Raw genomic sequence first — 27,354 nt, 5'->3', positions numbered from 1 at the left:
CCCAATTTTTTTTGACCACGGAACCCTTTCAAACTCAGAAACATTTCAAGGAACCCCCTAGCCAGGGATTAAGTTTGTCGAGCAAAAAACACACCCAAACACACACAGACTGCCAGCACACCACAATTGGTAGTAATAAGATGCTAAATACGGTCATGAGATCACCATTCATTTAAATTCAACATATTGAATATCACACCATTCATTTATATTCAACAAAAATCATATTAAATATGTACAAAAAATAAAACTATCAAATAATATTAATTATATTCATAGTTTTCAATGCGAAGAGTGGTTTTTCTTCTTTTCTTGGCAAATTCTTTTTACATTTGGTTTAATACTATAAAGTTGGATTTGCATATCTGGCGCAGCATTCAGTCGATTTCTGTATTTCGTTTTCATTGCTGCATAGTTCGAGAACCCAGTTTCGCACAAGTATGTACTGACAAAGGGTAACAGCTGACGAATTGCGTGTCTTGATAAAGATGAATATTCTTGACTTTGACATAAGTCACTCCAAAATGTAATCAGAGAAACTTCTTTACATTTTTGTATTAATTGGCCATCTGAAGCAATTTCAATTAGGTTTTCATAATCTTGTGTAGAAAAACTGACTGGCTTTTCTGTTAAACTTAATGGATTTCGAATCCAGTTATTGTTGTCATTGATGTTTGGAAAATACTTAATGATGTTCGTGTATAAATCGCGGAGATGATCTGCAATGTCGCTGCGAATATCTTCATCAAGTTTGTATCCATTTTCTTCAAGGAAATCATTTAGAGTTGGTAAACAATCCAAATCATTTCATCCTACAGATGAGATCCAAAACTGTAGCTTCCGTGACAATGACAAAATTTTGTCTTTCGCATTAAAAATATTTACATTCTTTCCTTGCAGCGACAGATTTACTTCATTTAGTTTTGTAAAGATGTCTGCAAGATACGCAACTCTAGATAACCACAAAAAGTCTGTTAAACGATCAGACAGTTGGAATTTGTGATCCATCAGATTTGCGGAGAACTCATGACGCAATTCAAATAATCTAACCAGCACTTTTCCTCGTGATAGCCACCTGACTTCTGTATATAGAAGCAGGGCTGTGTGCTGACTACCCATATCTTCACACATAATTTTGAACAGTCTTGATTGTAATGGTCGAGTTTTTATATAATTAATAATCTGTACTGCTTCGTCCAACACATTTTTAAGAGAGGGAGAAATATTCTTAACTACCAGAGCGTGTCTATGGAGAATGCAGTGACTGCTGGTGCAGTTTGGTGCTACATTTTTTATTCGTGTTACAGCGCCAGCCACTGTTCCTACCATTGCTTTGGCACCATCACTGCACACATCAACACATTTTTCCCAGCTTATTTGATGTGTTTTCATAAAGTTATTGATACAATTGAATATATTCTCACCAGTTGTATTGGTTTGCAAAAATTCACATAAAAGTAAGTCTTCTTCAATAGAACTATTAAAATCATAACGGACAAATACAAGCAGAACTGCAAGACCTGCAACGTCAGTGGACTCGTCTAATTGTAATGCATATGCATCACATAAATGCAGCCAAAAAATAAGCTCCTTCTCGATGTCAGCAGCAAGATCGTGAATACGACGTGTGACAGTATTGTTTGATAGTGGCACAGCCTCAACTTTTTTACTAGATTCCTGATCCAACATACACATCACAATATCTTTTGCACATGGTTTTATGAATGATTCCCCAATAGTGTGTGCTTCTTCGGTGAGCGATATACGATAGCTTACTTTGTAAGGTGCCTCTGTTGCATTTTCATTATCAGATTTGGCAATTTTTGACATGAAGAGTTTACTTTTTTCAAGCGATTCAAGCTTTTGCTTAAAAAAACTAATGTCTTTATCTTTGTATTCTGGATGATTTGTTTCAAAATGTCTTCGTAATTTAGCAGGTACTAAACAACTATTAGATAATATTTTGTTGCACACTACACACTGGGCACCATTGCTTGCAAATGCCAAATAGTCCTCACAATACCTGCGTTTCTTATTAGTCAGCTGAAATTTTTCATAAATAACTTGAGCTGCCTCAGTATTTTCCTTGCTGGTTTCAGTAAAAATATTAGAGTTTGAAGTACTCACTTTTCTCTTTAAAGTTCCTTCTTTTAACCAACGATCCATGGGGAATTTTGATATTAGATTCAATTCTTAAACTTAAAGTCACACACAGGAGCCACGTGTCCTCACAGTGTGTATGGGGATTTGTTCCGATCCTCACAGTGAGTAGGAGTTCCGGTGTTCCACTCACTGATATTACTCCCCCCGCCCCACACATGCTGCCTTTACCAAGGGACCTAGCAGCAGCAACAGCTGCTTGTCCCGCTTCTGCCCGATCAACCCAAGATCCCTCTCCCGCGTCCCCCGCTGCCGCTCTGCTTTTACCAAGGGACCTAGCAGCAGAACAGCTGCTTGTCCCGCTTCTGCCCGATCAACCCAAGATCCCTCTCCCGCATCCCCCGCTGCCACTCTGCTTTTTCCGGTGGTAAAAGCAGAGCGGCAGTGGGGGACGCGGGAGAGGGATCTTGGGTTGATCGGGCAGAAGTGGGACAAGCTGCTAGGTCCGGTGGTAAAAGCAGAGTGGCAGCGGGGGATGCGGGAGATGTCTGAAAGGGGAGCGGGGAAGGAGTCAGTGTCTTTGCACGCCGGGCTCCTCTGTCTCTTTATGGGCGGGGGGAGAGGAGCGTTCGGGTTCTCGCGGAACCCTTACGTTCGCTTCGCGGAATCCCAGGGTTCCGCGGAGCACCATTTGGGAAACACTGTGCTAGACTATTTGTTGGTTTTTAATTTTTTACATTTTTTTTAGTCTGTAAGGGTATGTCTACACTACCACCCTAGTTCGAACTAGGGTGGTTAATGTAGTCAATCGAAGTTGCAAATGAAGCCCGGGATTTAAATATCCCGGGCTTCATTTGCATCTTGCCGGGCGCCACCATTTTTAAATCCCTCATAATTCGGACTCTGTGCCCGCAGCTACACGCAGCACGGAGTAGGTAGTTCGAATTAGGCTTTCTAATTACACGAGGTGTAACGGTAGTTCTAATTAGAAAGCCTAATTCGAACTACCTACTCCGTGCCGCGTGTAGCCATGGGCACGGTGTCCGAACTATCGGGGATTTAAAAATGGCGGCGCCTGGCAAGATGCAAATGAAGCCCGGGATATTTAAATCCCGGGCTTCATTTGCAACTTCGATTGACTACATTAACCACCCTAGTTTGAACTAGGGTGGTAGTGTTGACATACCCTAATGTACTGCAGGACTTTTAGTTGTTTTTTATGCTTCAGTTTCATATTTTTAAGGTTGTATCTTCAATCACAAGGGCTACAGATTTGCTTTTTTCTTTTCTCAGGTTATGGAGAAGATTGCTGCTTGAAAACAATATCAAACACCCAATCTCCCCCTTCACCACTCCTAGAACAATTACATTACTCACCTGGCAGAATCCAGCCCTATTCAAGCCTTATATAAAGTGACCTCTCTCTCTCTCTCTCTCTCTCTCTCATTGCATAAGCATTGACTTTCTGGTCAACCTGTGCTAATTAAGACACTTTTTGGGGTAAGAAAAGTGCATATTTTGTTAATTTCTTGACCATGAAACAGTATAATCTACTTGATTAAAATTATTGTTTTAAAGTATATTTTACATATCTTGTAAGTAAATAATGTTTGATTTAACAGAACCAATGGTTAACAAATTACAATTTAATATGAAAAATGAATGTTCATAACCAAAAATAAAAGCAAAAGCAACTAGAAATGTTTTATAGGATCTCATTTTCAAGATTTTGTATTACAGATGTTAACTTAGCATAATTAACACTGATATAGCACCAGCTTTGTGTGAGATGAAATACATGTTGGTATAAGTGAATGGCATATCTAGTACTAAGATGTGAGAAGTAGTTCAAGAGGAACTGACCTCATTTCATGTTCTTAATGATACTTTATCTCAAGAAGTACTTTGCGAGTTTGTTCATTAGCCCAAACTTTTTCAGGGCCAAGTTGACCAAAATATGACATATTGCATTTTTTAAAAAGGGGTGATTTTTTCTCTAAATTCATCTTATCCAAGTGAATAGTTAGGTATGCATATCCCCTTTTTAAATTGACCTATTTTTAAAAATAAATACTATTTTTTTTGGTGGAGAAAATTGATGTGCATATATTGCATAGGTGCCTCTTTAGTGGCCTCTTTAAAGCCACGTATACAAAACGTTTGATCCTTTGCACAATTGTTTTTTTTTTTTTAAAAGTGAATGTAACTTTTTTACTTAGACATCCTTTACAACGCAGCTGAGATTTCCTGCTCCCCTGTAGATGGGGTGAATGTGGAACTAACTCGGTCAGGTGCCTCACCATAGAGAACTGTGCAATATTTATACAAGTGGATTGCAATGTGGTTTCGGAAAAAGGTATAAAGATATTTCCTAAATTTTTCACCAGCAAAGGCATATATTATGGGGTTAACACAACAGTGGATCATTGCAATTGCTTCTGTCACTTGGATTGCTAGCTCCAGCTGACTGCTACTTTCACAATTATTTAGGGAAAATGACTCTTGAAAAGTGTACAAGAGAAGAATAATATTATATGGTGCCCAGAAGATAAAATAAACAATCATTATGATAAAAATAAGCTTGACTGCCTTGTGTTTTTTCTCATTTTTACATCTCAGTAACGTCTTTATAATCTGTGCATAGCAGAAGATCATAATGACAAGTGGAATGACAAGTCCCACAATGTTCATCTTTAAAGTCTGGAATTGCTTCCATTCACTTTCCTGTCCTGATGGATAATGAGGGCTACATGTAATATGAGATGACTCCTTTTTAGTTTCATGAAATATTGACCCTGGAAGAGAAGCTAATAATGTTACACCCCAAATGACAACACTTGTGAGAATGCCATAAGTAACTGTCCTAGCTTTTAAAGCAAACACTGCATGGACAATTGCCAGATATCTATCAATTGTCAAAAGTATTATGAAAAAAATTCCACTGTAGAAGCCAGCATAATAGACCCCTGAAAGAATTTTACACATTGCATTTCCAAAAACCCACTCATGTGCTGCATAGTAAGCCCAAAATGGTAGGGAAAGAATGAAAAGCAAATCAGAAATTGCCAGGTTCAGGAGATAGATGTCAGTCATGCTTTTCAGCCTCTTGTATTTTATCAAGATCAGCACAACAAGCGCGTTGCCCACCAGGCCAAATATCAGCACCAAGGAGTACAGCGGTGGCAGAAACCGGGATGCAAATGTTTTGACATCGGCTTTTTGGCATGGTTCTGAGCCAGTATAGTAATCATAGGTTGTCATGTCATCTTTTTCAGTCATATTGTTCTGTCCTGGATGAAGAAAAAGATGGTAGAAACTAAAGAAATAAACTAAAACTCATATGAAGATTCGAATTTTACTGCAAATAATTGGAGGCTGGTAGTGACTCCCATATTTCAGCTGCTTAGTGCTTTTTATTATAAAAATCAACTGCAATCTTTTTTAGAAGTTCTAAGATTTCCATTATTTACACAGGGTCATTGAAATGCAGTGAAGGAAAAGCCTTATGGTTACAGAAGGTCCTTTTCTTTTTCACCGTGAAATACTGTTTAGGTTTTGCTGTATTCTGAACTGCTGAAAATTACTATGTCCGTGCAGTGCCTTATGTTTCTCAGGAATAGCAATTCAAATTAAAAACAAAATGATCATTGTAAAGTAGCGGCTCTCAGCCTTTCCAGACTATTATATGCTATACCCCCTTTCAAAAGTCTGATTTGTCTTATATAGCTCCCAAGTTACACCTCATTTAAAAACTATTTGCTTACAACATTTGACATAAAAATACAGGTGTCACATTACACCATTACTGCAAAATTGCTAACTTTCTCATGTTTACCATCTAACATTAACACAAGTCAATTGAAATATAAATATTCTACTTATATTTCAGTGTATTGTGTATAGAGCAGTGTGCATAAGTGACTGTCCAAATTAAATTTTAGTTTGTACTTACTTTCTAATTGTAAAGCTAGGCAAATATCTAGATGAACTTATGTACCCCTGAAAGATCTTGGCATATCTTCAGGGGTACATATGATATATCCCTGGTTGAGAGCCACTGCTCTAAAATCCCAGGCTCACAGTGCTGCCTATGTAGCAACAATCACTATACTGGTAGTACCTGGGAGCTGTCATAACAGCTGTGGTGCAGAATAAGAGAGTCAGATCAGTTTCCCACTAATCACCTACCTAGTGTATGTGGCCACAGCAACTTCACACTAACCACACATCTAATAGTACATGGCCACAGTAGCTCCCCCCCTGTTCCCCAGAAAAACTGCACAGGGAAGAAATTCCCCTACCTCCTGAGAGAGTGTGATTACAAAAGGATTCCAGGTTCTCCTGAGCCATTCTCTACATGCAGGTGTTCCCATACACATATGTGTGTGCCCTCAGATGATAGCCTTTGCCTGCTGGTAGTTTCGGTAGCTCAAACGGTGGATAGCTGTATATCTATGCTAAAGTTTCAGGGGTCAAACTCTGCTGAGTATATATGAAGGAAGAATTATTATAGTTATACATAACAGAATGTATCTGTTTTCTTCTATAATGCAAATACATAACATAGTAAATTAATAGAAAATTATTGAGCTTGAAGTCAAAAACTCTAAACTTAGGAAATGTCAGTTTTAGAGTTGCCGGTGGTGCCTTCATTCTGCCCACTTGTACATACACATTGTGATACAGTATTTAATTACAAGATCTCATGCAAATTTCCCATGAGACCTTTCCCACATTTAGTGCACCAGATGGAGGCACAAGTGAGCAGAATTAAAGTTGTGCATGCAAAATAACATTCTTTTAGCCTTGTTTGTACACAATGTTGGTAGGATGAGACATCTTAATCTGGACAGTCTTTTCCTTTTTTTGACAGTAAACAAATATATGATGATACCTGTATCATATAAATATGTACAAATAATATTATCTGAACTTATGAAAATACATTGACTTAGTTGTTGACAACTTTAAATATCACTGATTAATGACTACAAGTCTATCTAAGCATGAACTACACATGCTCATGGGCTAGATTCTTAGCTGATGAAAGTTCACCTAACTTCATTGAAGCCAATGGAGCTATACAGTACTAATTTATGTCAATCCTTAATGTACATTATTATACATTATTTTTATCTAAATGGAGATATCTTCAAGTAAACAGTTAAAATTATTACTGGTCCATTCAAAAGCAAGCTGATCTTGGAAAAGCACATAACTGTGAGAGCTGATTGGAATGTAAGGTGTCAAAATCTTTAAAAGGCAGGGTTGCTTTTCAGTGAAATAGTTTCCTTTTTTTTTTAGTTGCTGTGTGTCAGGGACTCTTGTTGCCAACTGGGGATACATGGAGTTTTCTAGGGCTCCCCTGCATCAGATATATGCATAATAGTTCCCCAAACAATAGCATTAAGGCCTCTACTGAGAACCAGTAGTCCAATGGTTGTAATGATCATTGCAAAATGTATGTGCAGATAATATTTGATGAAGTTATGGATCTATACTAAAAATTCTTAAGGATTTGAGATTAGGGTAGATGACCATGATGTTACCTCAGGTCACCACAGGAATGTTCCTTTCAACCAGAAGGAAACACCAATTCTCCCTGTCTGAAGGGCCATCCTTACTTATATACAGAATATGCAGCAGCGTAGAGTACATGAAAATTTGGGGCACCACTACATCTCAGTGTCCACCTACTCACCTCTTCCTCTCCCTGTTCTGTGGCTGCTGCAGCATGCGGTGTCTCCCTCCAGAGAGGATTTAGATAACTAAAAAGGGAAGAAGCCTACCAGGCCTATTAGCAGAACACTGAACCTGTGAAAGAGTCATTCAAATGGTAACCTCAGCTTCTGTATTTACTGTGTTAGACTGAAGGAACTTGGTTTTAAATTTGCTTTAAAAATATTTAATTATGGTGTTGCTGAAGATTATAAAATCACATTTCTGAAAAATCTCTTTCCCCCTCACCGGCAGCTGATGGGCACAGCGGCACTAGTTTAATAGTACCACATAGCTCCCTCCCTCCCCATAAATCCTAAGGATGGCCCTGCTGGGCAACTGGCTATCCATCTAGATAAAAATAATGTATAATAGTGTACATTAATGGTCAAATCCTTAGTTAACATAAATTAGTATAGCCCTATTGACTTCAGTGAAGTTAGGTGAACCTTCACCAGCTAAGAATTGATGGGAGAGCACTCAGAGATCAATTTATCATGTCTAAGCAGGAGCAATAAATCAATGACTGGTGAGTCAGCAGCATTGATCTCTAGTGTAGTGGAGTCAAGTCCTCAGAATAATAACAAACTATGGAGCATTTGATGTGCACCAGTGTGGATAGCAACCACCATAGCTACTGCTACACAGAGAAATTAATCAATGGGAGATCTCTAGCCTGTTAGATTCATAGAACATCTGCACTAGCAGCCTTATCTGCCCTGCTGTAAACTCTGTAGTGTAGCTATTGCCTTAGAAAAGAGACCTGAAAAAGATTTTGCAAAGAAAGTACCTGCAGCAGCTAATAGGCTGTGGATTTTTGTTCAAGGAAGCACAATCCATGAGGATGTATGACTGAACAGTGCTGTGATAGAATCTGCATAAGGATCTTGCTGGACTGCAGGTTGTCTGATCCTAACCCTTTAGAATCATAGAGATACGGACATGGTCTATGGATGGCTATTAAGAAAGGTAGCATCGTGCACAATGGAGAGCAAGATAATTTTCTTCTTGGATATTAGCCCCCTTTAACTTAACTTTATACCTCTTTGTTTGTCTGATTGGACCATTCTGCTTTAATTTAGACTTGGTTAAACTATTACGTGGAAAGTTATCATCCTGTGAGTTCTATGGAAAATTAAATGTCAGGTTAAAATGTCAAAAGTCACTAGTGATTTTGGGTGTTTCAGTTTTTGTGTGTCAAATCTGAGACACTTTTAAAAATGCTTGATTTTCACAAAGAAATAAGAGTTGTTCCACAGATGTGCTGACTCTACAGTCATTGTGAAAGTTAAAGTGTGGTTTTGTTGGTGAATTAAGCTATTATGGATCAGATACATTAGTAGTACATGAGTTTAAAAAGGTTCTATTTTTATATAGTCCCTCTGAACAGAAGCTTCCCCCCAAAAGTAGCCACTTATCTTTTCCCTCCATAGTTTATTTTTCTATTTGCTTTGGTTTGCCTGTCCAGTCACATGCAGAATTGGGGTCATTCTTTGTATCTGTGGCCTGCATAACTGAAGAAATTGAATTAGCTTCGTGAATTTCAATAAGGAGAACAAGCCACTTCCAACTCCAACATGTCCTCTCCTCAATGACTCACATGACTCTCCTTAACCTTTGGTGCATCTATCCCTAGGGAGAGAGCAGTTTGGGTAAGTTACTTGGTTTTAGGGGGTAGCCTTGCTCAGCAGAATATATCATTTCAAAAACAGGTTCTGTGGAATGGATGATGGAATTTGAGACGGATATGGCATAGTGGAGATGGGTCTTTTCCTAAACTTGTACTGATCAGCAAATAGAAATGTGACAAATACCTGATTTGAAATTGATTTGTTTAAGAATCTGGCCATTTTGTTATATTGATACAAATCTGATTCTGAAATGCCATCTAAACAGTGACATAGTGTCAATCTCTCTAGTTAAAACCTGCACTCTCAAATTGTCTTCAAGGCTGCTTTTTGTTGCCTCATTCTTGTGATGTGTCTGCATCTTGCTCCCACTTTTCTTCCCTACACTCTATCTCTGGATCTTGAGAACCTTATCTTGGTGCTTATCTGCTTTCCCCCAATCTGTCTTCGGGGCCAAAATCCTGCTCTTTCCCCCTCCTTTCTGATTGGCTCCAGTAAAATCCTCCTACTAGCTTGGTTTCTTCTCTTGCTCCAGAAGCCTTTCACCACAGTTTCTGAACTTGTTTAGTATCTATTCATCAGATACTGATATGCACCATTTGGTACCTACCATAGCCCTATATACAATATCCCATGAAGTAATTTCTTCCACTCTTTTAGAAAACAGTTTAGTCAGTGTCTAAGATGTTTGATTAGGAGTCAGATGACCAGGATTCTATTCCTGGCTCTGTCATTGATCTTCTGTTTGATTTTAGGCAAGTCATCTCACCTCTTTGTGCCCCAGTCTCCCCATATATAAAAGAAAGATGAAGATAAACACTCCTTTGGGGAAAGTGCTATATGAGCTAGGGATGGAAAGCAGTACAATCTGGGGTGTAAGCGTAGTCATGAACACAGACTACAATTTCTTCTCAGAAATCTGCAGTCATCTTAGAAAAAATTCTGTTTGTCTGGTACAAGTTAACCAATAGTTATTGCTTTTGAGTTGAAAAGCTTTCTATGCCTTAAGCATACAGAAAAATCAGCAAAGCCAGATATTACTGTTCCCGCAAAATGTTCAGATCCAGAGCCGGCCCAAGCTACAGGCCGACCAGGCTACTGCCCAGGGTGCCCCATTGTAGGGGGCGCCACGTGGGGCTGCCGGACCGGGCGGGGGCAGGGCCACATATGTGCCAGTGCCCCGGGGTGGGGCTGTGCATGCGCCGCACTCCTGGGGGCGGTGCTGTGCTCCCAGGGCCCGGGGCGCACAAATGGCTCGGGCCGGGCCTGTTCAGATCACAGCACTTTTGAAAAAAAAAGTGGCAAAAATTAAAAAATTAATATTAGTCACCATCATAAAAACATCAGAACGACCATACTGGGTCAGACCAAAGGTCCATCTATCCCAGCATCCTGTCTTTCAACAGTGTCCAATACCAGATGCCTCAGAGGGAGTGCGCAGAACAGGGAATTATCACGTTATTCCTCTCCTGTCATCCATTCTCAGCCTCTGACAGAGGCTAGGGACACCATTCCTACCCATGCTGGCTAATAGTCATTGATGGATCTAACCTCCATGAATTTATCTAGTTCCTGGTCTTCACAAACTTCTCTGGCAAGGAGTTCCACAGGCCGACCGTGCGCTGTGTGAAGAAAAACTAACTTCCTTTTGTTTGTTTTAAACCTGCTACCTACTAATTTTATTTGGTGACCCCTAGTTCTTATGTTATGGGAATGGGAAAGAGTAAATAACTTTTCCTCATTCAGTTTTTTCACACCAGTCATGACTTTATAGACCTCTATCATATCGCCCCTTAGTCTCCTCTTTTCAAAGGTGAAAAGTCCCAGTCTTTTTAATCTTTCTTCAGATGGGGCCTCTTCCAAATGCACCCATCCTCGTTCATGGTGCACTAAAAATGTTAAAATGGAGGATGAAACTTGACAATAAATGGACGCTACTACTATATTCCATGGGACTTTCTATGGATATACATATTGCATATAGCAGGTCACTTCGCACACAGTGTTTAAATGACAACACCAATGTGTTTCTGCAGTTATTCTAACATATGTGTAAATATGCATTAGCCCTCTCTCTCTTCTAGATAGAAGAGAATATTATCATCTTTTAATATTCAATAGTAAATTTCTATCATGGTACATGCATACTTAGGAATGTAACTTCCATTAATTGTGATAGGAATTGTGCAGTTGGCATCTTGGACTGAGTGATATGATTTTAATTAAAATAAAACAGATTTCATATCACTGTAAGTTTTGCCTGACTAAGAGAAGGAGTGTGCAATCAGACCATTTGTACAGCATGCTGAAAAGATTATATATTTTAAATTAAATCTAAAGGTTTTTTGTTGTTGTTGTTGAACATGCTCCCTTTCTCAGATTTCAAGTCAATATTTTCCCAGTATCATAGCAGTTCCTCAGCTTGTATAACTCAGTGTAGTTCCATGGGTTTTGGTGAAGGTAGCCTAGTTTATACTAGCTGTAAAACTGGTCCATGATCGTGTTTTCAGAATAGTTTTCTTCCTAATACCACTGGTATCAAGGTTTTGGCAGGAAAATGTTCCCTGTTCAATCCAATTGTTAGATATCTTACTGAATTATAATCTCATCCAATACAGTCCCTAGAAATTTGCCTCATTGCTTATCTGATCTCTTTTCTGAAACACTTCTAATGCTTATATCCTTTTAAAATAGTTCATTTTACTCTATTCTCCCTGCCCTGCTCAACGGTTATTTTAAAGGGGAAATCCACTAAAAATGACTGAGCAGGTAGTTTTCTGTGTTTTCGGATAACATTTGTGTTATGTCCTTCAACTACCTAAGCAACTATACATGCATAAATACTAAAAACATGAAAGATGACTTACCAGATTTATAAGAAATGCTGCTGATGTCTTAGTCGTTTAGACTAGCTCACTGCATAAATCAGTTTCACACATCAGAAATACAGAGTAGGTATACACCCTTTCCTGTGCAAAGACTACAATATACACGAGTTTAGCAGGTTCTGAGTGGAAAAAAAAATCATTGCTGGTTTAAAAAAATCAAGCAGTTCTTCTTTTCTAAAAAGGACTTTCAAGTACTCCCATAACAAGTCTGGTAAAGCACAGATGTATAATAGATTTTGAAATAGTTGTGGTAGGATTTAGGTTTCACAATCCAAAGTTACAATTATAGAAAGATTTTGGTTTTGTTTGTAACCCTCTCTTAGCCTTGCAGCACAGAATGGGTGAATAAAGGAAGAAACACTGAGAAGTAGACATAATTTCTTGTTTTTTCATATGGGGGAATTTCTGTGCCTGTTCTCTTGCTGGAGGTCATCATGATGACTCTGTTGAATGGGCCAGAACCATCCAGAGATTGGTTGTCCCAGACATTAGGAATACTCATAGAATCATAGAACACTAGAACTGGAAGGGACCTCGAAAGGTCATCAAGTCCAGTCCCCTGCCGTCACAACAGGACCAAGCCTGATCTATATCATCCCTGATAGATGTCTGTCTAACCTGCTTTTAAACATCTCCAATGATGAAGACTCCACAACTTCCCTAAGCAATTTATTCTAGTGTTTAACCACCCTGACAGTTAGGAAGTTTTTCCTAATGTTTCTCATTAGCCGTTTGAAGTTATTTTGGTTATTTCAAAAGATAGCGTCCACACCGACTGGATGCTATCTCACATTTAAGGCTGCCTGGATCCAGTTCAGGCAGGGCATTAGGTAGCAGTTGCTTCTGGGTGCTGTTGCCTAAGGCTAGCTGAGACACGTGTTTAAAGGGACGCCCCATGGACAGCTTTTCTCAGCTTCTTCTGCTTACTTGCCTACCTCTCTGAGGGTATGTCTACACTACCCCGCTAGTTCGAACTAGCGGGGTAATGTATGCATACTGCACTTGCTAATGAAGCCCGGGATTTGAATTTCCCGGGCTTCATTAGCATAAGCGGGGAGCCGCCATTTTTAAATCCCCGCTGCTTCGAACCCCGTGTAGCGCGGCATCCTTCTCTCCTTCTTCCGGGCTTTAGCTGTATCCTGACCCAACTCTGAGACAACAGCCCTGCTTTCAGCCATCACAGGCTGTGGGGCACCTTCCTCAGACAAAGGACTGGGAAGAAACTCGTCTCAAACAGACATATTGCCCCTCCCAGCAGCCAAACTGCCAGCTTCCATACACAGAGGTTGCTCATCTTGAGTTCCCTCAAATAAATCACCTTCAGCTTGTGCAGGTTCAATTTTACAAACCTCACCTGCCAACAACGCCTCACCCTCCCGAACTTTATCTTGTTCCATAGTGAGAAATCTATTCTGGCCGTCCCCTGCAACCTGCTCCAGAGAAGCATTGTCCTGACTCTTGGGTTCCCCTTGCCCTGCTTCTGACTCCAGCCTCACCTCTGAGGCATCAAACAGGCACCCAGAACCCTCACTGCACAGACACGCGGCCATCTGCTTCAGGCCCTCATTCCTTCCGTGATCCAGTTACCACATTAAGTTGGCGAGGCACATCCACTATGTTATTCCCCATCAAGACCTCAGCCGGAATCAAATCCTGGACAGCTGCCAATACCTGCCCACCAAAGCCTCCCCAGTCGAGATGGACTTTAGACACTGGCAGGCTCACCAAGTACTCAGACAAGGCCATTAATGTTACCCATTCCCTGGGCAACATGTCCTCCGGTTTCACCAGGTGCCCCTTAACTATCATGATATCGGAACCAATGTCTCTCCAGCCCCTACATTCGACCCCATTGACCTTCACCTCCCCCATAAACTCTTTGCTGCCCTTCCACGCCTCAGTCCAGACATACCGGGTGAGCTTACTGCCTTCCCCCACACCAGTATAGGTTACTGGGTTAACATGAGTCACTGCAGTGCTCACATCTGGACTCAGGGCAGCATAAGAAACCTCTCTGGAGTCTGTGTGACCTACTTATGTGCACACTGTGACAGAGTTGGTGCTTATGGAGTGGTCAGGAGCTGCTGGCCTCAGGCTGCTCTTTAGGTCTGGACAGTCAGGCCTCATATGGCCAGGTCTGCCACAGTGGTAGCATTTGGACTGCTCATCCTTGGGGTGAACACTCCTGCTCTTGGGGCTTCTATTTGCTCTCTTGTTAAATTCAGGGCTGGGTCTGCTCCTGAACCTCTCCCTCCGTCTAAACAGTGGGGAAAGGTGCTGAGTCTTAACCAGAGATCTGTGCCTGTCCTGCGTCCTGTTTTGGGTATGGGCATCTGCAAACTCTGCAGCCAGCAGGACTGACTTGGGCTCCCGATCACACACAGCTGCCCTGACCTGATCAGGTACAATATTCAGAAACTGCTCCAAGGTGATCAAATCCAGCAGTTTCTCACAACTCCCATGCACTTGTGCCCCCATGACCCACTTTTTAACAAAGCCCGTCAGCTTGTGAGCACATTTCACATATGTACAATCACTAGACATTTTAAAGCTTCTAAATTTCACCCAGTGAGATTCAGGGGTAACCCTGAGCCATTTCAGCACATAGTCTTTAAACCGCCCATAGTCTAAAGCTTCTTCCTCCCCTAGATCATTAAATACCTCCCTGGCCTTGTCAGTCAGTCTTGTCATCAGGACAGGCATGCGCTGGTCATCGGGGATCCGGTTCACACTGCAAATACATTCAAAGGTGGCCAAAATCTCCTCAATATCCTCATTATCTTGGTATATGGGACAAATCCTTTCCCAGCTCTTGTTGGCAAGTGGGGGTGGGTTCTCAGGTTGCTGTACCTGTTGTCATGCCTCAAGTATCTGGAGCTCCTTCATCAGTTCTTCCATTCGCCATGCGTGGTCTGCCTCCTTTTCCATTTGACATATCTCAGCCAGGGTCCTCTCCTGTTCCAGCTCCATTTTCTTTAATGCCTGCTGCTTTCTATTTTCTTCTTCAACAGCATCTGCCGCATTGGGTAGGAGCTGCTTTCTCACCCACTGGTCATTCTGTAGTAGAAAAGACATCAGCTGATGCTTAGTAGTTTTCTTCCTAAAGTCAATGCCTCTCTCTGAGCACAAATCCTTCAGAGCCTCTCTGTTCAGATTTTCATACTGTTGCTGACTCATTTCAGCTGCTCTTTAACCAACCAAACTCTCTATGCCAAAAATCAAATTTAGACAGCATGCAGTTCTGATCCCAAGCTCAATTGATCAAGATCTGTGGATCCTGCTGACTACACCACTGTGATGGACCGGGCCGTGTCTGTACACAGCTGAGGGCGTCTGCTCAGGGAGAATTGCTCAAACTCAAGGCTTCTTACAGCCCCTGACTGGAGGCCCTTCCCAAATAGGCCACAATCCAGTCACACAGAGCACTTCAGCTGCCTATCTGGCCAGCCAGAAGCCTCATGAGCAAAACCCCTCTGACACCACAGCTCTCTCCATGCCCCAAACAGCCCCAGGCCTACAAACAGGTGAGGGGTTATAGGACCTAATCTCACCTACCCCAAACGGGTCCTCCGGTTCCAAGAAACCAGCTACAGATCCCAGGTCAATTTATACTCTGGAACTTACCCACCAGATCATGCTGAGCCAATCCTTTAGAATCTAAAATCTAAAGGTTTATTATTAAAAGAAAGAAAAGCATGAGAGTAAGGTTGTTAAAGGATAATACATTACATGCATTGAATCTCCCAGTTCTCGATGCAGGTTCGTAGCAGAGATGTTATTAACTGCTAGCTTAAAAGTCTCTGGTGTACATCCTATGTCAGGATGGGCCCATGGTTCTTTCTGGCTCATTGTTCCCTGCAAGACAACATCTGGGATTTGGAACAAAACTGAAGAACCAAAATGGAGGCTGCCACATGTCATTTTATCCCCATCCCTGGTCTCTTCCAAGCTGGAGAGAGTCACATGATCAGTGGCCAGGCATTCCTTCAGGTGTGTCTCTGGTACTTAGAGATCTATTGTCTGTGGAGCCTCACTCATTAGCATATCCATTGGCTGAGCATTCCTCGCCCATTACTCAACCACAGAGAGAGAAGTTTCCAGCATCCATACAGAATACATGTTTATACGTCCACATACAGACATTATACAATTACATGAATAGCATATACAGAATCAGTAGAAGGTAAGCTTTTGTTTGACACCTCACATGGCCCCCTTTGTGTATGCTTTTGGGGCAACACCCCCCCCCCCATGGGTGCAGCAGTAACCTTGGCTGCTCTCCTTAAAATCCAGTAACATGACACCCAGACAGTTACTGGTCTGTGGGCAACCAGTTTGGTGTGAGAAATCCCACTGTCAGGACCCCTGCAGGAGGGGGGTAGCCCCATAGGGGGTGGCTCCTGGGGTGTTTGTTGGGGGGGGGACCTCCCAAGGGCTCAGGTACCTCCTTTGATTCTCTGTTTTGTGTGTTTGTTTGTCTCTTTCTGTAGGTGGTGAGGGCTATAAATTCCGTCCTGCTGAACAGGGTCATCCACCTGGGAGATCTGGACCTTATTGTGGCTGGATCTGCCACTCTAGGCTTCCCCATGATGGAACCCACATCCCCATCCAGGCCCCAGAACATCGAGCTGCCCAGAACATCAACAGGAAGGGATACTTCTCGATGGTCCTGTAGGCTCTGGTCGACCACCGTGGACAGTTCACGGACATTTTCGTCGTGTGGTTGGGGAGGGCGCACGACGCTGGTGTGTTTAGAAACTCCAACCTCTACCAGAAGCTGAAGGCTGGCACATTCTTCCCCCAGCATGACTTCAGGGTCAGGGATGTGCAGATGCCACTGTGCATCATGGGGGATGTGGCCTACTGCCTCATGCTGTGGCTGATGAAGCAATACACCGGCCACTTGGACCCCAGCAGGGACCGTTTCAATGCCTGCCTGGGCAAGGCCTACATCCAGGCCTTTGGAGGCTTGAAGACGAGGTTCAGGTGCTTCCTGACCCACCTGGATGTGGGGGAGCAGCCTGTTGTGTTCTCCACAACATTGTGGAGAGCAGGGGGAGGCCTTCTTTCCAGGATGGGGGGGCAGAAGCCAGCCCGGAGGGATGGGCCTTCCAGCAGCCATGCACAGCTGCCATCCAGCAGGCCCATCAGGTGGGGTTGCGCATCCAGGAGGCCTTGAGGGAGAGTTTCTCTGAAGGACCCAGTAACTCTCCCCAGGGCCCCCCAACCAGGGCCTGTGCCTTGCCCCTCTCTGCCTTTCCCACAACAACCCCTCCCTTCCCCCCTTCCCTGCACACTCAATAAAAACAACAGTTTGAGTTAAAAAACTGGGGAACCTGGATATCGGGAGGGATGAGGGGAGCTGAGAACCTGGATATGGGGAGGGACTAGGGGGGCTCAGAGCTGGGGCTGAGAGTGGCACGTGGTGCAGCTGGAAGTTCTAACTCAGGTCTGGGGACCTCGGTGACCTCAGGAGTAGAGGAGTCCAGGGACAACAGGGGGATAGGTGGGGAAGGGGGGGGTTGCGGTGGAGCCAAGCATGGCCGGGGGAAGGGGCAGGGGCTGGCATGGCAGGGGGGGCAGGGACAGGAGCAGGGACAGGAGCTGGGTATGCCATCATCTCCTGGATGTTGGCACATATGTTGAAGCCCTGCTGCACCAGCTCAGTTCACAGTTGGACCCACCACTGTGCATCATCCTGGATCTTCTGGGCCAGGGTCTGCTGCATGTCCCAGAGGATGGACACATGATCCCTCAGGTCCTCCTGGACCCTCCAGTCCCTGCGGCTCTCCAAGGGTTGGGCAGCTGGCTCTCATGTTGGTGATCGCCCCTCAGTCATGGCTGGTCTGGCTGTGGAGAATAAAAGGGAGAGGTGGTCAGTCATCCATGCAGACATTGTCCCTGAGGCCTTGTTCTCCTCTGTGAGCTGCGAGCAACAGTCCTTCGGGCAGAGGATGGTGATGTCCTGGGAGCAAGGCCATGTGTGGCCAGGACAGTGGTCCCTGCCTCACAGGGGCCCAGAGATTTCCAGGGGACCATGCTTTCTGCCCTCCCTCCACTGTCCCACGGAGAAGCAGGGAAAGGAAGTGTCTGGCCACACTGAGATCCCATGGGCGGAAGAGGGGCCTCGAGCAGCCTGGGCTTCCATTGGGGCTGTGCACACACCTGTGCCTGGCAGCACTGTCTCTGGGAGTGGTGGTGCTTCGAGCATGCAGGCATGCCCATGTGCAGCACTCCTCAGTCTGTGTGCGGGTGTGCGTGAGCCCTTGTTCTCAGCCTGCTTCCAGCAATGGCTAGTGGTGAGAGGGCATCCCCCACAGGGGTCAGACGTGCTTCAGAGCCTGTGAACAGGAGCCTGGGGGTGCTCTGGGGCTGTCTCCTGGGGCTACGTGGCACAGACTGGCATTGCACATGCATCCATGTGCATGGACTGCAGTGTGAGGGCCAGGCCGAGTGACGATCGCACCCCAGCCCTCAGCGCCCACCACCGCCACCCTGTGCATGTGAAAATTAACAGCACTCACCTGCTGATCCCTCTCTAGCCTCGGAAGATGCCTGGGAGACATGTAGGCCCTGGGGTATTGGCTCCAGGATGGTGCTGATGGTGATGGCTGTCTCTTCCTTCTCCTTCAGCTGGTCGTCCTCCTCTTCCTTGTGGGCTGGGGCCCCTGGGCGGGCAACGACAGGCGTCTCCAGCCCCGAGTCCACCACTGGGGTGGAGCTCGTTGAAGTAGGGGCAGGAGTGATGGTCTGGTCCAAAGCAAGAGCTGCGCTCCCTGGCCCTGGTGTTATCCTGCCGCAGCTCTTTGACCTTGCTACACATGTGCTCCAGAGTGATTGGGTAATGGCCTCTTGTGGCTAGAGCTTTGACTATCTGGCCATAGATGTCTGGAGCAGAGATCCTGCAGGGTCTCCTCCTCACCCCAGACATCTAGGAGGGTCATGATCTCTGCCCTGGGCATGACTTTTGGTGCCCCTGGCAGGCTCCTGGGAGCCCTCTGCATGCTCCCTGGGAAGGGCAGAGGGCTCTTGGGGGGGCTTGAGGCTGGGTCATGGGTGCCCAGAAGTGTGGCAGTGTCAGCCACATGGTGAGGTGCAGCTCCCAGGGCTGACCTCCTGCCACAAGGTGTCTGCAGTTTTAAGAGCTGCCAGGAGACAGGAACTAGAGTTGCGATGAGTGTGGACAGAGTGGTCAGCAGGGCACCTATATTATTTCCTGGAGGCCTCTTTTTTTGACAGAACTCCTCTTCCACATCCACACATGCCTTTTTCCAAAAAAGCTTTTTCGGAAAAAGGATTATTCCTCGTATAATGAGGTTTACTGCCGTCAGAAAAGGCCCTCCATTATTTCAACTTTTTGTCAAAATAACACAATTGCAGTGTGGATGCAAGTATTGTTTTTCCAGAATAACAGCCATTAGTCTGGAAAAACACTGCAGTGTAGATATACCCTCAGAGAAAAATGAAAACAAAAATGACAGATTGGTTAATACATTCCTCTAAAACCAAAATATCACTTGTGGTGGTAACAGCACCTACAGAAGTGAAGCAGTTTTCAGTGAGGCCCAGGGAGACAGTGTCTTAGTGGTATGGTGGATTCAGTTCGTGAAGAGAACAAGGCTCTGGAAGAGAGAATCCCAGTTGTCCTGGATACAATGACGGACAATGAAGTGAGGAAAGCGGAGAGTATTTTTTACCTCTTGATGACGGAGCAGGGGGTTGTGACGGGGCATATGCACCCCTCACTGTTCAGGTGGGGGTTAACCCAGCCTGGAGGGCAGACGAGGCCACACCCCTTTTAGCTTACTGGGCATGCCCCGGCTGCACTAGTATAAGAGAGAGCTGCTCAGCTCAGTTAGGGGGAACAGCCAGAGGGGAAGGAGCTCAGGATGGAGCTCTTGAATGGTCCCCGCAGCAGCCACCACCACCCCTCCCCTCCAAGCAGCAACCCCGGCAGCAGCAGTTGCAGCCGCCACAGCCTCAGTGACAGCCACGGGCAGTGAGGCCGTCTGGGAGGCACCAGCTCGCCAAACAACACCCCGGGGACCGCACTGCACACTGAGAAAGGTAGGAAGGAGCCTGGGGCGGAAGATTGCCCTCCGGGAGCTCAGCGTGCTGCGGCTGGAAACCCCGCTGAGCCAGCCGTGGAATCTTCCACTGGCAACAGGGCCCTGGGCTGGGACCCAGTGGAGAGGGAGGGCCCAGGTCCCCATACCAACCCCCCAACCCCTCAGTAATGCCACTCACAGGCCGTTGGGAGGCTTACCTGCTGACTAGGCTGGAGGGGCCATATTTACCAGAGTAGGGGTGAACTGGACTTGGGGCCTAAGTCCCATGAGGCTGTGCTTGCTCTAACAGTAGGAGCTGTACTTTGGGAGGACCGGCAAGGGGTGCCCCTGGCATGAGGATGCCCCACGACAGGGGCTCATAAAATGTCCTGAGGGACCATTTCTTAGGACAGAAAAGGGCAATCGACGTATTTGCAAAGTGTACTGTTTCAGATGGCTAGCAAATATGGAACAAGTCAAACGTGACTGACTTATGTAGTATGAAACTGGGAACAATCACATACAGTCATATATTTTGGCTGGAAAGAAACTGAAACATGTCTATGACTGGGAAAGTCTGTAGACAGTTAATTGCAAAATGCTATCGAGGGGAGAGGTGAAGAGCAGTACTGTTTGGCGTGTTGGATTGTATTTTGTTCATGGCAGAGAGTAATTTAACATGGAGAGATAAAAATGCAGAACTGGGGAGTTCAAAGAATGGAAATTTGATGGGACTATTAGAACTCTTAAGTCAGTACGATAATGTGATGGTTGAACATCTCCAAACAATTAAGGCGACAAAGGGTCTGACATCATATTTAAGTTGGTGTACATAAAATGAATTTCTGAAGTCTCTCTCAGACTGTGTCAGTTGCAAAATTTGTGAACAGGTCAAAGCAGCTAAATACTATGTGGTGGAACGAGACTGAACTCCTGACATTTCAAAGAAGGAACAAGTATCAATAGTTACACATTATGTAAATATTGATGACAGCAAAGAGGTAAGCACCGAGGAATCATTTCTTGGTTATACAAGTGTTAGTGATGCAATGAGGGAAGGGCTAGTGACAACACTGATAAATACTCTAAATGGGTTAGGGATTGATCTGGCAAATTGTCATGGCCAAAATTACGATAATCTCTAAAATATGAGAGGAGTTCACCGTGGTGTCCAGACAGTAATGCTCAATAAAAATCCTGAAGGCTTATTTTTGCCATGTGCCAGCCTTAATTTGAACTAGTTGCTTGGTGATGCTGCTTCCTCAAAGAGTGTGCATGAATTTCTTTAGTACAGGACAAAAGCTGTATACAATCTTCTCCTCCTCAGTCAAACATTGGGAGATTTTAAAAGAATGTGTTAAGTTTACATTAAAGTCATAGAGTGAGACAAGGTGGGAAGCTCAATTAGATTCCATTAATGCTCTGCGATATCAGCTTGGTGACATTGTTAAGGCTTTAGCAAAGTTAGAGCTCACAACAAAAGACACCGAGATTTGCTCTGAGACTAATGCACTGTCAAATGAAATACTATACAGTGTGTGGATTTTTTAACTTCTCTGTTGATCTGGCATGATCTGTTTATGGAAAGCACACAAACTAGTGTTGCAGTGTAGTCAGAGAACATCATACTAGACCCTGCTGTTCTGCTGACTGACAACTTGAAAGACTTCTTATCAAATTAGTGTGAAGATGGATGTGAGAGAGCTGTATCTTCTACTCATACACTTGCGATGGAACTCAGTGCTTCCACTGCTTTTCCTGAAAAACGCAACAGAAAACGCATAGCATTTCACAATAAACTGGACACTGACTGCATTTAACTTTAAGCGCGATATGTTCTATATCATGGTTGATACAGTAAACAGCAAGCTTGAGGACAGATTTCAGAACCTGAGACAGATATCAGAGAAATCGAGTTTTGTTATAGAAACGGGTAGTAATGAGGATTTGGAAGAGTCTATGACGTAGTACTTGATGTTTCAGACAATATGACTCAAGAAATCTACACAGCCAAGTATCTTTTGAAAGATTGTAGATCTGTCCGAAAGAAACTGAACTTCATACTGAAACCCAATCTTGAGTCAGTTTTTCCAAATGTGGCTGTCACTATAAGAGTTTTTTTAATCATGCTAGTTATGATGGCATCCACTGAAAGACCATTTCAGCAAGCTGAAACTGATAAAATTACTATGTGTCCTACAATGAACCAAGAGTGTTTAATGAACTTGTCAGTCATTTCAACTAAGCACAAGTTTGCATGATCCGCTTCCCTCACAGAAGTCTTGGACATATAGGCTGTCAGGAAAGCAAGACGTGACACTGTCACTGTAAGTATTCTAATGCTGCTGATTATGGTATAATGTATGTCTCAACAAATCTCCATGCTGAATACTTAGCAGATTATTTTCAACAATTCAGGTGATTCCTCTCCACTTAAAATTACAGGACATTTGATTTTATTAACTTGAGAAGTGCTGATTTTTGACTTGCATAACATGACTGTTTTTGTTGTTCTTTAAATGAAATACTAGGTGGAATTAAAACTATGCCAACTTATTTGATCACTCTTTAATACATACTGAGAAGAGGGGGTAAAATAATTAACATTAGCTAAGCAGTAATGATCAAGAGACAAGCCAGAAGAGGAGAGAGGGGCCCAAAGTCATATTTGCATGTCCCCCCAAACAGCTAATTGTGTCCCTGTTGATGGGAGAAACTCTCTTGTTGACTTCCCTTACTCCTCAGAACCTGGTGGAGTACTGGGGTCATTGGGGATGCTATCAGTGGTCAATTTAGCAGATCCTTATTAAAGTTGCTAAATCGAATACTGGGAGATCAATCTCCACAATGTCAATCTCCTGATAAGTGAAGACAAGCTCTTAGCCAATTAGTTAGGTTTAAACTGCAGGTTTCCATACTCCACTGGAGAAGTAGAAGACGAGAATTGCTGCAGGCTTTGAAAATTTCAGTGTCATTGTGAAGTCTCAATGGGTGTTTAAAGGCAATGGTGGGACAATCATCTGTTTCCCAGACTGTAAGGCGTTTACGCTGTTATTTCATGGAAAAGAGCCCTACGGGAGCATATGTAGGCATGCATATAATTAGATTTTTGCATTTGAACTTGTGATTATTACAAGTACTAAAACTTAGAGGAGGAGAGGGAGCCACCCTGAAAGTCTTCTTTAAAAGAGCTGCTATTGTCAATTTTTGCAAAGGCCATAAGTAAGCTATTATGATTTAAAAAACATTTTCCTTGGGAAAATTTAGGTCACTCTCTAGCTATCTGAGGTTTAACTCTGTAAAATATATAGTGTAAATACCAAAGCCCTGAGAAGAATAAACTCTGATATGTACCACAGAAAAAAAGGTAAGCTGATGTATAGAAAAGGGGACTAAATTCTGTACCTGATGTTATGGAGTGTTATAGCTGTGTCAACCTTGTGTTGCATGTTGGCTCTGAATACCTTTCTCCAACCTGAGGGAGAGCTCTGTCTAGCTCAAAAGTTTCTATCACTGTCAGAACTTGGTCCAAGAAAATATATTTTAGTACTGTACCTGGTATTAACATAATGCCTTTCCAAAATCTGTAACACCTTCACTGCTGCTGGGGTGAAAACATGTGCTTTGTCTATTTTCAGACTAGGCCCTGAACTGCAGTCTCCTATGTAGCAGCTAGTCTTAGCCTGTAGATCTAACTAAATTTGAACCTTGATCCCCTCCATGAGTCTCTGACCAGTGCTACAGAGTGGCGCAAACAGCCTTTTTAAGCAAAAATATTGTTTGTCATAGGAACAAAGCTTTAGAGAAGAGGAATTTAAAACAACAAAAGATCTACATGTATGTAAATCTAATCTAGAGTCCAAGCATCCCAAAATGGAGGCCTAGACAGGCCAGTTTCTAGTCACTTTGAACCTATTGGGGGGAGGGGTCATTCTGTCTTCCTTAATTCTCTCTCTCTCTCTCTGCCTGCCTGCCTGAGAGAATGTCTCCTTTTAAATTTATTCAGGCTCTTTGTTCCCCACTGTTCTCCTAACTTCACAGGTTCCCTTCCCTAAACAAACTAGTCCAGAAGTGATATCAGCACGGGCAAGAGCCACCATAGCAAAAGGGAATGGTTCTTGCATTGTCCCTTAAGTGTTGGTAAATGGGTGGCTATCTGAAGCCATACTACTCTTTCCTGCGTTGTACAGTCCACCTCCTCTTGAATTAACCCCGGGTAGCCAAATAATATCCTCCCCTTCCACTACAATCAAACCAACCATTAGCAATTTTCTTTACCATATTCACAAGCAATCACAGGCAATTCCAAATCTGTCACAGGTGTCAATGAATTTTTCCTGAGTAAAGAAATACTTTGTTTTTCAAGATGAAAAGTGGGAGAGGTGAAAGAAAGAAATACGCCTCTTTTCTAGAAACAGGAATTACCAGCCTGGATCAGACCCATAGTTTGTCTTGGAAAATACCATATTTCTAGAAGTGGCCAGTACTGGCTGCTTCAGAGGAAGCTGCTAGAAAGTCTGTAGTGGACAATTAAGGAGAAACCTGCCCACAGGTAACATTTCTTCCTAAACCCAAGTGTAAACATGTCACTCGCCGACCGCGGGGAGAGGAGGGTCCGGGCCCGACCCCTCTCACGGACCCCAGCCCAGGGCCCTAAGGACACGGACACTTCTGCTGTCCGGTCCGGCTGGCGGGGCGATCCGCCGTAACTCGCCAGCCCACTGGCTCCCTTTGCCTGCCCTGGGCTACTTCCTCTCTCCACGGTCAGATCCCCTTGCCTCCAGGCTCACCTCTTTGCCTTGGGTTCCATCCGCTGTTGGGCCTCGGCGAGAGACCACTTCCGCGTCCCTCCTCTCTCTGTGGCATCTCTGGGAGTTTAAATCCACGCGCAGACTCCTGGGCCGTGGGATCCCACCCCTTCCGGCGTGGCCCTGCTTCCGGTCCGGCATTGCTCCTCCCCACGTTGGCGCCCAGCCGGCCGGCGGTGCGTGGGCGTTCGGTCGGGGCAGCCGCCCGGGAACAGCTGCTGCATAGCCGGTAGGCCAGCCCCTGCGTCACTCGGCCTGTGTCATGCGGTGCGCCCGACGCCGCTACCCCACCCTCTCGCACGGGGGCTGCCAGATAAGCGGCCGCCGGTGGGACTGGAATGCGGGGCGCCTCCGCCCTGTCACACCAAGTAATTAAAGTTTGACTTATGTCCTGCAACGTAAGAGTTTATATTCCTTTAAAAAAATAAGGCTTTGTAATTAGAGATCACTGTGAAATAAACATCCAGATTTGTGTTTTCCCCAATAATACCACTTTATGGTATATATGTGTGATCAGAGATCTGTCATTGTAGATCCTAGTTCTATAGAGCTATCAATATGTTCATCATGACAGATCCATTTTGGTATTGCTAATAAGACTGCAAATGACAGAAGTCCAGGAAGGGGTTTTGTGAGGAGGCTTGTGTATTGGAAAGGATGTGGACTGCGGTTAGGGCAGGCTTTCCAAAAACATAGGGCCAGCCCCTACTGGTAGAGTCTGAGTGAGACCTGAAACTCGTGTCCTACTTTCTGATGATCTTGGAAAAAAAATGCAAATTTCTGCATGGGATTTTCTGTTCATCTGCTACCAGGTTCCTCAATGGTTTGCTGGCATAAAGGAAACTGAATCACAGTCCCTCTATCCATTCTGTAACAGCAGCCTCTTTCCTTGCAGGGTTTTTTTACCCCCAGCTTGTACATCCCTTAGGCCCATTTTTCTCATGAGTCCCCAGTTTCTCTTCAGGTTCATTCATATCACTGAAATGTTTCAAAGTAAATGCTAATGTGACTTGATGTCCTTTACCCTTCTCGCATCACATTAATAGCTATATGTGTGTGTGTTGTCTCCAACTCACATGAAAGTGGGGATTGAGCTCATTTGCTTTAACAAAAGTGAGTCATGTTAGCAGAAAGTTTGAAACCTAGTGAGGCAGGGAGTGGATGTGAGGGAGCCACCTTACCTGATCTGGGAGTGAGAGGCTGTCATGGAGGAGGGATATATTTTGATTGGCAGTAGATGGAAGCAGTGGTAGAGAGGACGTTCATGCATGGAAGAAGGGTGCAGAAGATTGGAAAGAGCATAAAGGGAAGGGAGTGGGCATGGTAGGGACAGAAAAGCAGGGAGAGAGGGATGTAGAGCAACGGGCACTGATCCATGTTTAATTTTAAATACCTAATGTTGGAAATAAGTCTGGGCACCCTACACTTAATGTTCTATAGATATAAAACTTTAGGGGCCAGTGTCAAGTCTGTTCCCCACTCTGGCACTCTGAGTGCAGACAGTGGTGTCACACAAGAGACTTTAAACAACCCTGCCACTAAAGGCTTCTGTTTCAAAACTCCCCAAGGTCACAGGCTCCCTGGCCTAGGATTGGTATTGCTGCCACCACCCTAATGCAAAAACCTCTTTGAGAACCCAGGAAGGTGCACTTAGGAATTCCTTCCTGTGGGGTATCCTCAAGCTCTTTAATCCTCCCGCTAGAGAGCTTGAAAAACTATAATTTATCCTAGCAGTTTGGCTTTACAGACTTAGTCACCTGCACACAGAGTCTCCTGTTTTATAGGACACAGGAATCAGCTCATGGTCTGAATAGGGTGATTTTTATTAATAAAACAAAGAGAACATACTTGGTGAAACACTACTTGGTTCTTTGATGTTACTTAGCAACTTAAAAAAAAGGATTAAAACACAGAGAATTGCTTCTCTAGGGTTTAGTCTAGAAAGTTACAGTGTAAGGAGAGGGAATTATATGTGCTTAGTGCAGAGAAGCCCAACGAATCCAAAATAAAGAAAATAACCTGATTGCATCTGACTACACATTCCCTGTTCTACTCACATATCTATTGTTCCAAGACTTAGTCATTCCCTAAGTGTGGATCTCACTGGCTTAATGTCTCCATGCCCTGCTCCCTGGCTTAATTCATGTCTTCCCAGCCTCTTCTT

The 27,354-nt window shown here is 43.9% G+C and overlaps 1 protein-coding gene across 3 annotated transcripts; it reads right to left on the bottom strand.

Annotated features, from left to right (window-relative positions):
- Positions 1–4,326: 4,326 nt before the first annotated feature.
- Positions 4,327–13,313, bottom strand: LOC102454836 (C-C chemokine receptor type 5-like). 3 transcript variants are annotated; one of them, XM_014578621.3, is made up of 3 exons: positions 12,314–13,313; positions 6,402–6,582; positions 4,327–5,390 (listed from the first exon to the last, which is right to left on the bottom strand). In XM_014578621.3, exons 2-3 carry the CDS (start codon positions 6,448–6,450, stop codon positions 4,327–4,329), a joined length of 1,113 nt encoding a protein of 370 aa, XP_014434107.2. In that variant the 5' UTR covers positions 6,451–6,582; positions 12,314–13,313. The 3 variants fall into 3 exon arrangements, with proteins under 3 accessions (XP_014434107.2, XP_075778024.1, XP_075778025.1); XM_075921909.1 differs by having other exon boundaries at positions 6,402–6,579; XM_075921910.1 differs by lacking the exon at positions 6,402–6,582 and having other exon boundaries at positions 12,314–13,312.
- Between the last annotated feature and the right edge of the window lie 14,041 nt (positions 13,314–27,354).

The sequence above is a fragment of the Pelodiscus sinensis genome, chromosome 2, assembly GCF_049634645.1.
Source record: "Pelodiscus sinensis isolate JC-2024 chromosome 2, ASM4963464v1, whole genome shotgun sequence".
NCBI classification, from domain to species: Eukaryota; Metazoa; Chordata; order Testudines; family Trionychidae; genus Pelodiscus; species Pelodiscus sinensis.
The sequence above is the reverse complement of the archived record's forward strand: the minus strand, read 5'-3'. Positions and strand labels throughout refer to the sequence as shown.